The sequence below is a fragment of the Microcebus murinus genome, chromosome 9 (assembly GCF_040939455.1).
Source record: "Microcebus murinus isolate Inina chromosome 9, M.murinus_Inina_mat1.0, whole genome shotgun sequence".
Lineage (NCBI taxonomy): Eukaryota > Metazoa > Chordata > Mammalia > Primates > Cheirogaleidae > Microcebus > Microcebus murinus.
In genome coordinates, this window is record NC_134112.1 from 4609002 (window position 1) to 4621230 (window position 12229).

Consider the following 12229-nt stretch of genomic DNA (forward strand, 5'->3'; position numbering starts at 1 on the left):
CGTAAACCGTAATGTAAATAACATCATGCACAACATGAGAGCAGAGTGGCCCCAGGCTCACTCCCGTCCTTTCTTCCCACACACGCGTGCTGACGGGCCCTCCACGCGCAGCCGGGCTGGGACTGCAGCCAGGTGAGAAGGGCGACTAGCTCTGGCCATGGCGCTCTCGTGGTAATGGTGGAGGAAGATGTCAATAAGCAAATACACAGTGACCGTAGCAGCCCACATGTACCAGTGCTTGCTTTGTGCCACGAGCTCCTTAAAGCTCTGTTACAGGTAGCCACCCATTTAATTCACATAGTGATGTTGTGATGCAGGGTGTTATTTAGGCTGGATTTATAGGAGACAAACTGAGGCAGAGAAAATTAAAAACTTGGCCCAAGATCATGCAGCTTATAAGGGACAAAGGCAGAAATCAAACCAGGCAGTGTCTTCAGGGTCTGCGGGCTGAACTCTTACCGCACTGGCCCTCGGCGTGGTGTGGCCATGTCTGGGGTTACGCGTGCTCTGTCAAGTGACCTGCCAGGGTGAGGAGAGGAGCCCGGGACTGAGCATGGTGCCATCTAGTTTTCCGTCTGAAATTAGAGTGCCGATTCCCTAAACGCTCTTTCTGCGCCGACACACATGTGATTCTATTAAGCAGACCCTAGGGGGAAAAAGATTGAAAAAATATATGTGTCCTTTAGTCTGTCCCCTTGGTATAGAAATTGCCCCTTGGGAGCAATTAATTAGAATGTTGGGTTGCATTTCTTTCAGCTAATTAGGTATCTATCACTAAATGCTACATGAGTGATCACGGCATCTTCACGTATATCGCTTATACTATGTAGTCACTTGTTCATAACTTCTGAAAATTAAAAGAAACCTAAGCCTCTTCCTGGCAACAGGTGACATACTCCTCAAGATGGCACAGACTGTTGGTCTCCTGCCCATAAAAACACATTTCTTGATCTGTTCCTTCTTCTCTTCAGTGTCTAAGAGCTCACTCTGATGACAGGTTAAAGTTTTATGGAGCCTAATTTGTACCTGCAGGTGGGTAAGGAGTATTGAATGATTCTAACTGCTAAGTGTTCTTCTTCGAGGTTCAAATGTCTATTCTTTCCTTCATGATTAGGAAAATAAGCCTTTCGGATGAATCTGTCAGGTGAAGTCTTGCACAGCTCTCCAGGAAAGTGAAAGGAGAGGTTGTTCTCGAGTCCCTCAAGCCTGTCAGCAGAAACAGATGCCATTGAAAGTTTGAGTGGAGGGGTTGCGCTTTGTCTGCATATTCCAGCATTCGTGTCATGTTGATGGGATTCCATGTCTGTCTCTTCCCCGGCAGGGCTGTCTAACAACACCCAACTCGCCGTCCCTGCACTCCCGTTCCGTTACATTGGGTCCATCCCTGTCGCTGGGCAGCATCTCAGGGGTGTCTGTGAAGTCGGAGATGAAGAAACGCCGAGCCCCTCCTCCTCCGAGCCCAGGGCCACCTGTGCAAGGCAAGGCATCGGAAAAGGTAGGGCAGCAGGCACCTGTCCTGACGAGAGCATCTTTTAAATGACCAAGTTGACTCTTACAGGGGTCCTCAAACTTTTTAAACAGGGGGCCAGTTCACTGTCCCTCAGACCGCTGGAGGGCCGTTGGAGAGTGTGGTGCACATTCCACACATGCGCACTGTGGGCCCGGGACGAGTTGTCTGCTAAGCAGGACAGGCAGTGGCAGCAAAAACACCTGGTTGGCCAGATAAATGTCCTCACATGTGGCCCTCAGGCCGTAGTTTGAGGACCCCTGCAAACTCTGGGAACACTAGAATCCTTCATGTTTGTGCTTTAGCAACCAGAGTGTTTAGGGTGACTATTTAAGATTTATTTAGAAGTAAGAGTGAGATGACACTCTGCTTCAATTATTGAAGAGGGAAACTATTTTCGGGCTTTTAGTATTTGAAGACCAATGCTTGTTGATTAACATGTCTGAAATGTTGGGCATCATTATGATTACTTAATGAGAAATGTGCAGGGGTAAAGGTACCTTCAGAGATCTGGAACTTAGTAGGATAAGAGTGACGCATGACATATACAGATGCTCGAATTCAGTTTCACAGGACAGCTGACAATATTTTTGCATATTAACTTGCTTTCAATAGGTTAAAACATTTATTTCATGAGGCCCTGCATTTCAGAAGCCTCATTTTTTATGTTTATATTCAGAGTAACTTAATGCCTTTGAAAGTGATCAAGTCATAGGTGTTCACTAGGAAGAGACTTTTGTCCTTAGCAGCTGAGTTGCTTCCCTGGTGTTTTTTATTTGGGCCTCTTCCCTTCAGCTACCTGCTGTGATCCTTTGGTACATTATGTGAAATATTAAATCCTTCATTTCCAGGGGTAGGTTACTTTTTGACAGCAGCTCCTCTTTTTAGCAACTTCTTTGTGAAGATTTTATTTTTCTAAACCTATCCCCACCTGGGGCGGGGGCATGGCAGGGACAACACTGGGCTGCCAGAGTGGGCTCATGCTTTTGACTGTGAGAAGCTAAGCTCCCCAAGGCAGTCAGGAAAGGCAGGCCGCAGGGTGCTGCTCCACCCATGCCCTCAGCTGTCAGGTCCACCTTGCGGGTGTACAGGTAAGCATGATTATTCTTTATCAGGCTGAGATGTGTCTGGCTGAGTTTAGTGCGGGCTTCCTGGGGAGACAGCACTGATGAACTCTAATGATTATGTAAAGCATGATCAGGGCCCATTCGTTCTCTCCCAGGACTTCATTCCCTGAGTCTTGCTGCTCCTTGGTGCCACATGACCTGTTCCAGTTGCATAATGTGTGAGAGCATCACATCCCTACTAGTATGTAGGTTCAAACCATTTTTTGCTCATTCATGAAGTGGCTTTTCCTTAAAATATTGTAGAAACTAAGTCTGTACCTCCCGAATCTGAGGTTTGGCCCCTTGATCTTGATTAGAAATTGCAGTAGTGGATCTCTGTGACTAAAGAAATCTCACTTAATTTTCTCATTAGCCTGATCATCAGTCTGTCTGTCCCTCTGTCTGCAAGGTGGTCCTCTGGTCATCTGTCTCTGCTCCTTAAGAGCATTCCTTATCCCTTGACCTCAGAGACTGCCATGTTCGCCTCTATAGACCTTTCCATTCATATCTATAGAAATCTGTCTGAAAAATCTGTAATGCAACACATTTTAGAAGAAAATATTTTTTGTCTCTTAAGTATTTTCTAATGCCACTCATTTATTTTTTTGAGTTTTCCATGATATTTTAGCTGTGTTTTGATAAAAAGAAATTTAGGCACAAATGGTAGGTCATTTTGTCATATACTTGCATGATTAAATGATGCAAATGGAGCATGAAGCTATTTCCTGCGATTGTCTACAGAGTGTCTCTTTAATTTGCTTTGGTATAGATTCTGAACTTTTTCATAACATGCAGACCATAAGTTTTCAACTACATGTCCCTGGAGATGTCTTTTGCTTTTGGTTGGGATAGGTATTTCTTCAGCAGTGAAAAGTATGAATTCCAGGCTTCATATTATATAAGCTTTTTTCTGTTCAATAAGAATTGCATTTTCTTAATACAATAGAATATGGATAGTGAATTGCACCAGCATTTAAAACATTTCTTCCAGCCAGAGATGTTGCATTTTTCTGCCTTTAACGTGCTTACCCACAGTGGATAAAGCCTGCTTGAGTGGGAAAATGTACAGTAAGTAGAGAATTGGGAATTCTGAATGAAAAATAAATAGTACTTTATACCCTGTAGAATGAACAGAGTTCCCTCGGAGGCAGTAAAAGCTTTTTGCTGAAATCTGTTTTATTTGGCACGGAATGAGTGGAGAAATTGGCTCATGGAAACCATCCCCTTTTTTAAGCATATGAGTGGCATATGGATTAGATTTAAGCATTTGCTATGAACATGCTTTTTTGTAAAATGAAAGATATTTTGTTATTTACTAATTTCTGGGAAAGGAACCCAAAAATGTATTGTCATCTTGTTGGGGAAGAACGTCAGTTCCTTCTTCGTGAACTTCCTTCCATGTAAAGATAAGATGCTGTTCGGGAGCCCTGATTTAGATGCAGCTGTTATTAACACCAGTATCCTGAATGAAAGGGAAAGGTTTGTTTTCAAGGATATAACTAGTTTGTAAGAAAATAAGAATGCTTAGGTTTTCATATTTTAAAAGATATTTTTTCATATCAACTAATTTAAAAAATTCAATATTTACTTCTTCAGGTCTTAAAGGTGGGATAATTTTAGCCATCTTCCCGTTCATCTGAAACTTTTTAAAAACAATATAATCATTACATCAGTATTTGTTACCTGATTTTGTACTCATAATTTGATCATTTTTGTTTGTTATTCCCCAAAGTATTTTTCAAAGAGATTCCCAGAGGTATTAAAGCCTGGGAAATAAATGACTGTCGCCCTCATGCCAGCAAAGCAGTGGGGAAGATGGGTAGAGGGACATGCCATCTTTCCGGAGGGTGACAGGACTCTCCCCCCTGCCTCCATCATTCTTCACACAGCGCTGGGAGTGTGGCTTTATCATGGAGCACATTCAGGCGGGAATGATATATTACATACGAAAAGGCGCCGTCAACTAAGAGAGCGTTTCTCACATTTGAGCAGGCATCAAGTCACCCCAAAGGGCTTGTTAAAGCATTTTTTACTGGGCCCCACCCCAGAGTTCTGATTCAGGTGGTCTGGGGCAGGGTTGAGAATTTGCACGTCAACTGCCACTGCTGCTCTGGCAAACCCCGCCTTGGGCGCCACCGCTCAGTAGAACGCCACCTCCCTCGGCTGCCCGCTCAGAATTTTGATGACTCGAACGTGACGGATCTGCGAAGAGATCTTCAGCAGAAAAATTCCCTAAAAATGAATGAATCTATACTGTGCGATGATAATTATATACAGTTTCCCATAAAGTTAGCTGAGGCCTAAAGTTATATGTTAACACTGGGAAATTGCTCTCACTTCTTCTAACTGGGATCCAGGGAATACTCCAGTGGGGCACACAAAGGAATTGTCAGTCAGGACAGGATTTTCCTTTCCCCACCTTGCCCTGTGCAGAGAGGACCTCTCCTTTTGTCCTTGCTCTGTGGCATGGGGGTGAGAGCCCCTCTCGGTTGGTCCTGGAGCAGCACTGAGATTAAGGTGGGGCTGAGGCACAGATGCGGCTGTGCGTCCATCCACTGGCTCTCTGGCCTTCAGTTTCCTCCTCTGCAAAATGGGAACAATAGGAACTGCACTGGCAGGCGCGTGTAGCAGTGATCAGAGGGGGGCCCTAGCAGTGCTTTCCTGGGCTCAGAATGCAGCTCCGCCATGACTAGACATGAGCTCATCCCTCTGCGCATGTCCTTGGGTGTGCACTCTGCACAAATGGGGAAGGCGGAGTCGGCCTCAGTGCAGTGGGGGCTGGGCGTAGCCAGTGTGCATGGCGCAGGGGTTGCTGGGTAGGAGGGCTGAGGCCCTTATGGACCTGGCCAGGGTCCTGCGTTAACCAAATAGCAGATTATATTTAAAAATCTAATTCCCTATTGCTGCAAACACCAAATGTGCAATAAAAAAATCACAAAGTGCCTGGAACAGGCTCATTCTATTCAACAATACCAGCAACCTCTCTTCTCTTGGTGGCATTTTCCCTTCATGGCCACAAACCGTGAACACCCAACTCACTGTTCCATACCTTCAGAGAAGAAGATAACTTTTCATCCCTTTAAATCCCGGGATCCTCCGTTTAAGTAGGAGAATAGGATACTATCAAGTCATCCTTATGTAGGTGACTCAGTTTACCTGTTAAAGATTGAAACAATATTCTAAATCATTTGTCCTGACATCTGCCTTTGTACAACACTTTGCATGTTACAGAGCAGCTATTTTCACTTTTTTATGTATACCAAGAGAGTAAAACATTAGTAACTTGGGGAAGTTTACTAGACAAAGCTGTGTTGTCTAATTTTAGTTATCATTATCCACAAACGTATAATAAACAGCTATTTATTCAGTCAATATACAGTTATTATACACCTACTTTTGTGCCGATACCAACTATAAATCCATTTTTATTGTAATTTAAAAGTAATTCAAAAATATTTTAAAGTTATTCAAGCTTTACTTTATTCTATATTATTTGAATTATTGCATTCATTATATTCAACACCATAAAATTCAAACATCACAAGTACGTTACTATATTCTCTCAAATTTATTGCATTGGGACTGAAATTACTAGTGATGTTGGCTGTCAAAATGAGAGATGATAGAGGCTGTATTATGATCAGTTATTAGTATAACCCAAAATAGATTTTTCTATGAAAGATGTGCTTATATATTCAATAAATATTTGTTGAAGAGCTGCCATGCACAAGGCCCTGTACTTGCAAGCATGAACTGATATTCATTACTCTAATAGCTCAGAGCAGAGTATACCTAAAAATACAGTATTTCATATTGTGTGAAAATTTGGGATGATCTGCGTTAGAAATGTAATGCAAAGCATTGCCATTTGAAGTTCCATTTCCTGGGTCTGGTAACTGGAATTTGATAGGAAGTCATAAAACTGTGCTGACCGGATTCCCAAAGATATGTTCCACCAAGAACTGAAATGTCCATTTGATCATCATCAAACTTAAAGGCCCCTGTACTGGGGGACCGACCTGCAGGGTCCCTGAGCCAGACCATGGACCGCTTGGTCAGGAGGGCTCCAGACTCAAGTGTCCTCTCTCCTTTCAGGACTGATGATTTTTTTTATTGAAATGAACACAATTTCCTCTCCCCTCTGAATGGGGTGTTGAGGTCAGCGTGCTTCTCATCTTTGCAGAGTCATTGCACGTGTCCTGGAGTGGAGCTGCGTTGCGTTTCTTGTCATATGCCTAATTTGTGGTGGCTAATTTGTGTCTGATGAAGTGGATGATGCTTGGAAGCTTTTTGAGAATTATTTTCCCTACTAATTAAAGATTTCTCGTCTTTGTCAGTTGCATGTCATGACCACTGCCGGGCAGCTGGCTTCCTGGAGTGCTTGGTTGAGAAGGGAGGACTCTGAGGTAGGCTGGGCTCGGCAGGAAAGGGCGGCCCGCTGAGCCCAGACTCAGGCGGGGAGACCACCTGGGCCCGGCCCAGAGCAGGGGCCGATGAGGGCATCGACTGCTCCGGCGCCTCTCACGCGCCACACCCGACCTGCCGGGACTCCACTTTCCTTTGAAGCACGTCCAGAATCCAGCTTCTCCCACACCCCGCTTGCACGCCCGTGGCCCACTGAGACCACTCCTGGGGTGGGCCCTCCTGAGGGGCCCCGATTCCGTTCTTGCTCCCCTCCCCCGCAGAATCTGCTACACATCCAAGCAGAAACAGGATCGTGTCACGCCACTTCACTCCTGTGGCTTCATGCCACTCTTGCGTGCAACCCCAGCTCTTACCCAAGCCCATGAGGCCTGCATGCTTGCCTTCGCCCATGGCCTGTGCATGGCCCTCACTGCACTCAGACCTTATTTGAAGGTCGCTGCATGAGCAAGGTCTCAGTGACCACCTCTACCCTCAGGGCACTCTTTGGCCCTTCCCCAGTTTCACGTTTCTTCCAGCTCTAGGAGGCTAAGCTCAGGAACCAGGGAGTTTTGTCTCTGTGTTCACTGACATACCTCCAGTGTCTAACACTGCCCATGAACACGTTAACTGCCCTGTGAGTTGTATTTAAGTCACGCTAGTTCTAAGTCTGGGGCATATGAAGCAAAACCTGGGCAAAACCCTGCAGTTGGTTTGTGAAAATCTTACTTGTTGATGTTCTTATTGTTATAATTAACATTGACAAATTAATTTTGAAAACATGGATTAAATGAATAAAAGTCAATAAATTTTATTTTTCACTGAATTTTTCATTAAATTAGAAGTGACCATTTTGTTTTCAAAGTTTTTATTCTATTTTCCTAATAATACCCCATGGCCCAAGGAAAATTTTGTTTTCCTATTGTGGCAGTCAATGTGTTAAATCAGTAAGTATCTATATTAACTTACTTTATATATATATATCCATGATTTATTTATCAAGCAATATTTAAAAAAATTTTTTAAGAGATGGGGTCTTGCTATGTTGCTCGGGCTGGCCCCCAACTCCTGGACTCATGCGACCTTTCTGCCTCAGCCTCCTGGGTAGCAGGGACTATAGGCATGTGCCACTGTACCTGGCTCTCAGGCATGTGTTTATGGACCATCTCTGCTGTGGTCTGATTATTTGTGTCCCTGCCCTCAAATTAATGTTGAAACCCTACCCCTAAAGGTGCTAGCATTTGACAGTGGGGCCTTGGGGAGGTAACTAGGTCATACAGGCAGAGCCTTCACGAGTGAGCTTAGTTCTCTTACCAGAGAGACCCCAGAGGGCCAGCTCACCCCTTCCGCCTTGTGAGGACACAGTGATAAGGCGCCGTCTGTGAACCAGGGACACCAGACACTGAATCCACAGGCGCCTGATCTGAGACTTCAGCCTCCAGAAGTGTGAGACATTTCGGTTTTTTTAAGCCACTCAGTCCATGGTGTTTTGATATAGCAACCCAAACAGACTAAGACAATTGCCAAGTAAAAAACAATTAATTTCAGAAAGTATATGCAAATAACTAAGAAATCACTTTTTGCTGAAGAAGCCAAGTTAGCAGTTAAGGAATAAATGGCTGTAACTTTGGCCAGTGCTTGGAATATTTCCTCCTTACTAAGGAAAAAGCTGAAAATGAGCCACAAACAGTGCAGGTGCCAGAACTAGAGAAGACCTCACGGGCCTGGCCGGGAGGCCGGTGGGGCATGTCTGCATGGGACAGTGGGCGCATTCGCCTGCCGTGCGGGCCAGACCTGCTGTGGCCAACACAGAGGCTTCTAGGGAGCGGCAGCCTCTGATGATGCCGCGAGAGCGTCACTACTTTGCTTTCCCTGAGGAAGGCAGGAGCGGAACGGCATGTGTCACAGGCCTGCTGTGTTGTCCAGTCCCGGGAGGGGTGCAGGCCCCGCAGCAGAGGGAAGGAGCCAGGGGCAGCCTTGTGGCTGATGGTGGACACTGCCACCGTGTCACACAGTGAAGAGCAAGCCTCTGCTCTCGCATCTGTAAAATGGGTGCGGCAGGCTCACTCTGTGAAGATGAGATGGGAAGATCCTTAGGGAAGCATGGGTGAAGTGTGCAGCTCTATTTCTTCTCTCCCTACCATCCCCCTCCCTCCCTGCTCTTCTCTCTCCCAGTTTCTCTCTCCTCCTGTCTACGTTTGGTGCTTTTCTGCAACTGAGGTGTTTTTCTTCAGCTCTCTGGATATCCTGTTAAATTACCTTCAATCAGTTTGCTCTTCCAATGTCTCTTAACCATGTTTTTTCAAAATAACCATGCACATACACACAGATATGTGTATCCCACTTATTCTGCCATTTGTAAAATGCTTGATGCAGTGTTTGATTTAACCCTCCTGGCCATGTTGGCAAGTTTGCTAGCTGTGATGTCCCATCATCAGTTGACTTGAGGAAACTGAGTCTCAGATCTGGCTGAGCTGCCTGTCAGAGGCTCCGCAGCAGGGGCCGTGGGCGCTGGCGCCCTGTTTCTCCCCATGTCACAGCGCCGTGCCCGGGAGGGTCAGGGGCCACGCGCTGCGCTGGCAGCCCGTCTTCGGCCAGAGGAGGTAGCTCAGCGGCATATCGTTCTGCCCCTGGCAGCGCCCAGTTGAGGTCCGACCTTTGCTCTCACAGGTTACAGTGAGGTCAAAACCTCCCCAGCCTTCACGAAGCCACCTTTATACAGGACCAGCGGTTTCCTTCAAGCATCTTGCCCTGCAGACCTTTGGCTTCTTTTGTGTGTTTGTTTCTGTGCCTTTGTGGCCTGTTGTTAACGTTTCTTTCTTTGGCAACACAAGGTCCCCAAGCGCCTCTCCCCAGAGCGTGGCCCCTTCCCCTCCTACTCTTTTGTACAAAGCAAGCTGCAGTGAGTGCCCCCCGGTCGAAAGGAGATGCACTGTGCCCAGCCCGGCTTCCCTTTAGCAGAGAACACACTATTCATGATTCCTTCCCTGTTACTTTGGGTCCCATCAAGATAAAAACAGAATTATTTCCTAAGGCACAGGTCACCCTCTGCTTTTCAAGACAGCAACCCAGTGAGCTTGGCATGGAACCCATGTCCCCTCCATGGCCCCTGTCCCTCCCTGTTGGCATGGTGAGCTATTGCAAGAAGTCCTGACTCTGGATGTATTTTGCAGCATTTGTGATTTTCCATTTTGGTGTCTTTGTTGCAACTGCTTATGTTGTTAGCTTGTCTCAGAGAACTCCTTAGCAGAGGGCAGTGATACACCAGTAGGTAGCAGGGCCACTCGAGACAGGGATCAGACAGGTTCATGGTCCATTGCCGTGCACAGGCTCGAGCACACAGCCTCTAACTGCCATCAGCTTGGCTGAGTCTATGACTCGGACAGTGACTTGTTCCCCATTATGTCCCAGCCTCAGGCACCTGCCTGGTACACAGCAGGACACAATAGCATGTGATGGCCAGAAGAATATGGGCTTCTTGCAGAGACAGCTCGGGAGACGCACGGGAGGCTAAGAACCTGATCTTTAGTCGCGATGAATGAACTCCTGTCTTTCTGGACAGAGGTGTCTGGTGGCACTTTGGGGGAGGGAACACCTTGTGTTAATGAGCGACTGGCATGATGTGCTGACCTCAGGCACAGGTGGCTGGAGGCCAAACCGACGGGATAGAGTCAGGACCTAGAGTAGTTAGTATGCTGGGCAAATCCTCAGTGAGAGGAAATTTGGTGGGGGTGAGTTATTTAGGGTCTCTAGTGGCTTCCGGATCAGTCACTCCTCTGCTCAGTGTGCTGTAGACCCTGGACAAGAGTAACTGCATCCTTGGGCTCCTCAATGTATGTCAGTCCAAGGCTGACTCCAGGGTCTGTTGGATTTCAGATGCAAGATTAGGGCTGCTCAGCACAATGGCCACACTAAAGAAAGAGGCCCAGGCACTTCCGTGGTGCCAGCAGCCAGTCACTGCTGTGACCGGGGTACAGGGCTCTCAGCCTGTCCCAGCAGAAGTGTGATGCTTAGGACTGGTGGGGGCAGTTAAGTTTGTGCCTTGAGTGAGTAGATGTCTGAACGCCATATTTTAAAAGAAAAAACTAAACAGTACCCGGAGGAGAACATTCTTGGAGTTGAAGAGTCTGGAATTTTCCATCATTTATTTTTTAAAATATCAAAAATTGGAATATATTAGCTGAAAAAAGATTCACTGGGACATGATAGTTACATTCAGATATTTAAATTCTGAGACATTGGGGCAACATCGCATTGTCCCAGAGGACAGAACTTGAACAGTGTGTGGACATTATGAAAACATTTGTTTTAACTGAATATAGGAAAGAATTTTCAGTCAGGCAGAATTGGGGTGAGAGAGCTATGAGTATGTGGGAAAAGAGCATGTGGCAGTTCTACGTAATGTTTACTCACATGGTCTTGTTTAATTCTTCCCCAATCCCCCCAAGATAGGGACTGTCATCTCCATTTTATAGGCCAGAGGGCACGAAGAGTCTAAGTGACATGCCCAAGGCCATGGCTGTTAGCAAAACTAAAGACCAAGGCTCAGACAGTCTCAGGAAAAACCTCTGTAGAATCCATCATAATCTGACTTTTTACCAAGCGTAATTAACTGCTCTGTCATCTGAGTTAAAGGCTGTATAAGTTCGCCATTGACAAGTAGCACAGACAGGGCCACTTAAACAATTGAAATTTATTTCTCACAGTTTTCGAGGCTAGAAGTCCATGGCCAAGGTGTCTGCAGGGCTGTTTTCTCAACTGAGGCCTCTCTCTAGGGCTTACAGACGGCTGTCTTCTCCTGTGTCCTCACATGGCCTTTTTGGTACATGTATATCCCTGGTGTCTCTTCCTCTTCTTCTAATCCTATTGGATTAGAGTATACCGTAATGACCTCATTTTCACTTAATTACTTCTATAAAGGCCTTATCTCCAAATATAGTCACATTAGGGGTTAGGGCTTCAACATGAGAATTTTGCTGGGGAGGACACAAATTTAGACCATAACCAAGAGAAACTGAGTTTCTGTCTATGCACAAAGCAGTTTTCTTGGTCATAAGGAATTCAAGAATGTATAAGACTCGGTCCTTTAAAAGCTCTCAACATTTAGTTGGATCAATTTATCCCCCCAAAATACAGAGAATGGCCCTCTCCTAGGTGGACTGTGGCATGTGAACTCAGTGCAGTGGTAGCAGCCAACTGCATGGGAAATTCTCCT

The 12229-nt window shown here is 45.8% G+C and overlaps 1 protein-coding gene across 3 annotated transcripts in view; it reads left to right on the top strand.

Moving 5' to 3' along the window:
• COBL (cordon-bleu WH2 repeat protein) overlaps window positions 1–12229 on the top strand; it is a 282212-nt gene that overhangs the window by 153580 nt on the left and 116403 nt on the right. For all 3 annotated transcript variants that reach the window (XM_076006242.1, XM_076006243.1, XM_076006244.1), the window contains one exon: window positions 1322–1495. In XM_076006242.1, coding sequence (XP_075862357.1) covers window positions 1322–1495 — 174 coding nt within the window. The remainder of the gene's footprint in view (window positions 1–1321; window positions 1496–12229) is intronic.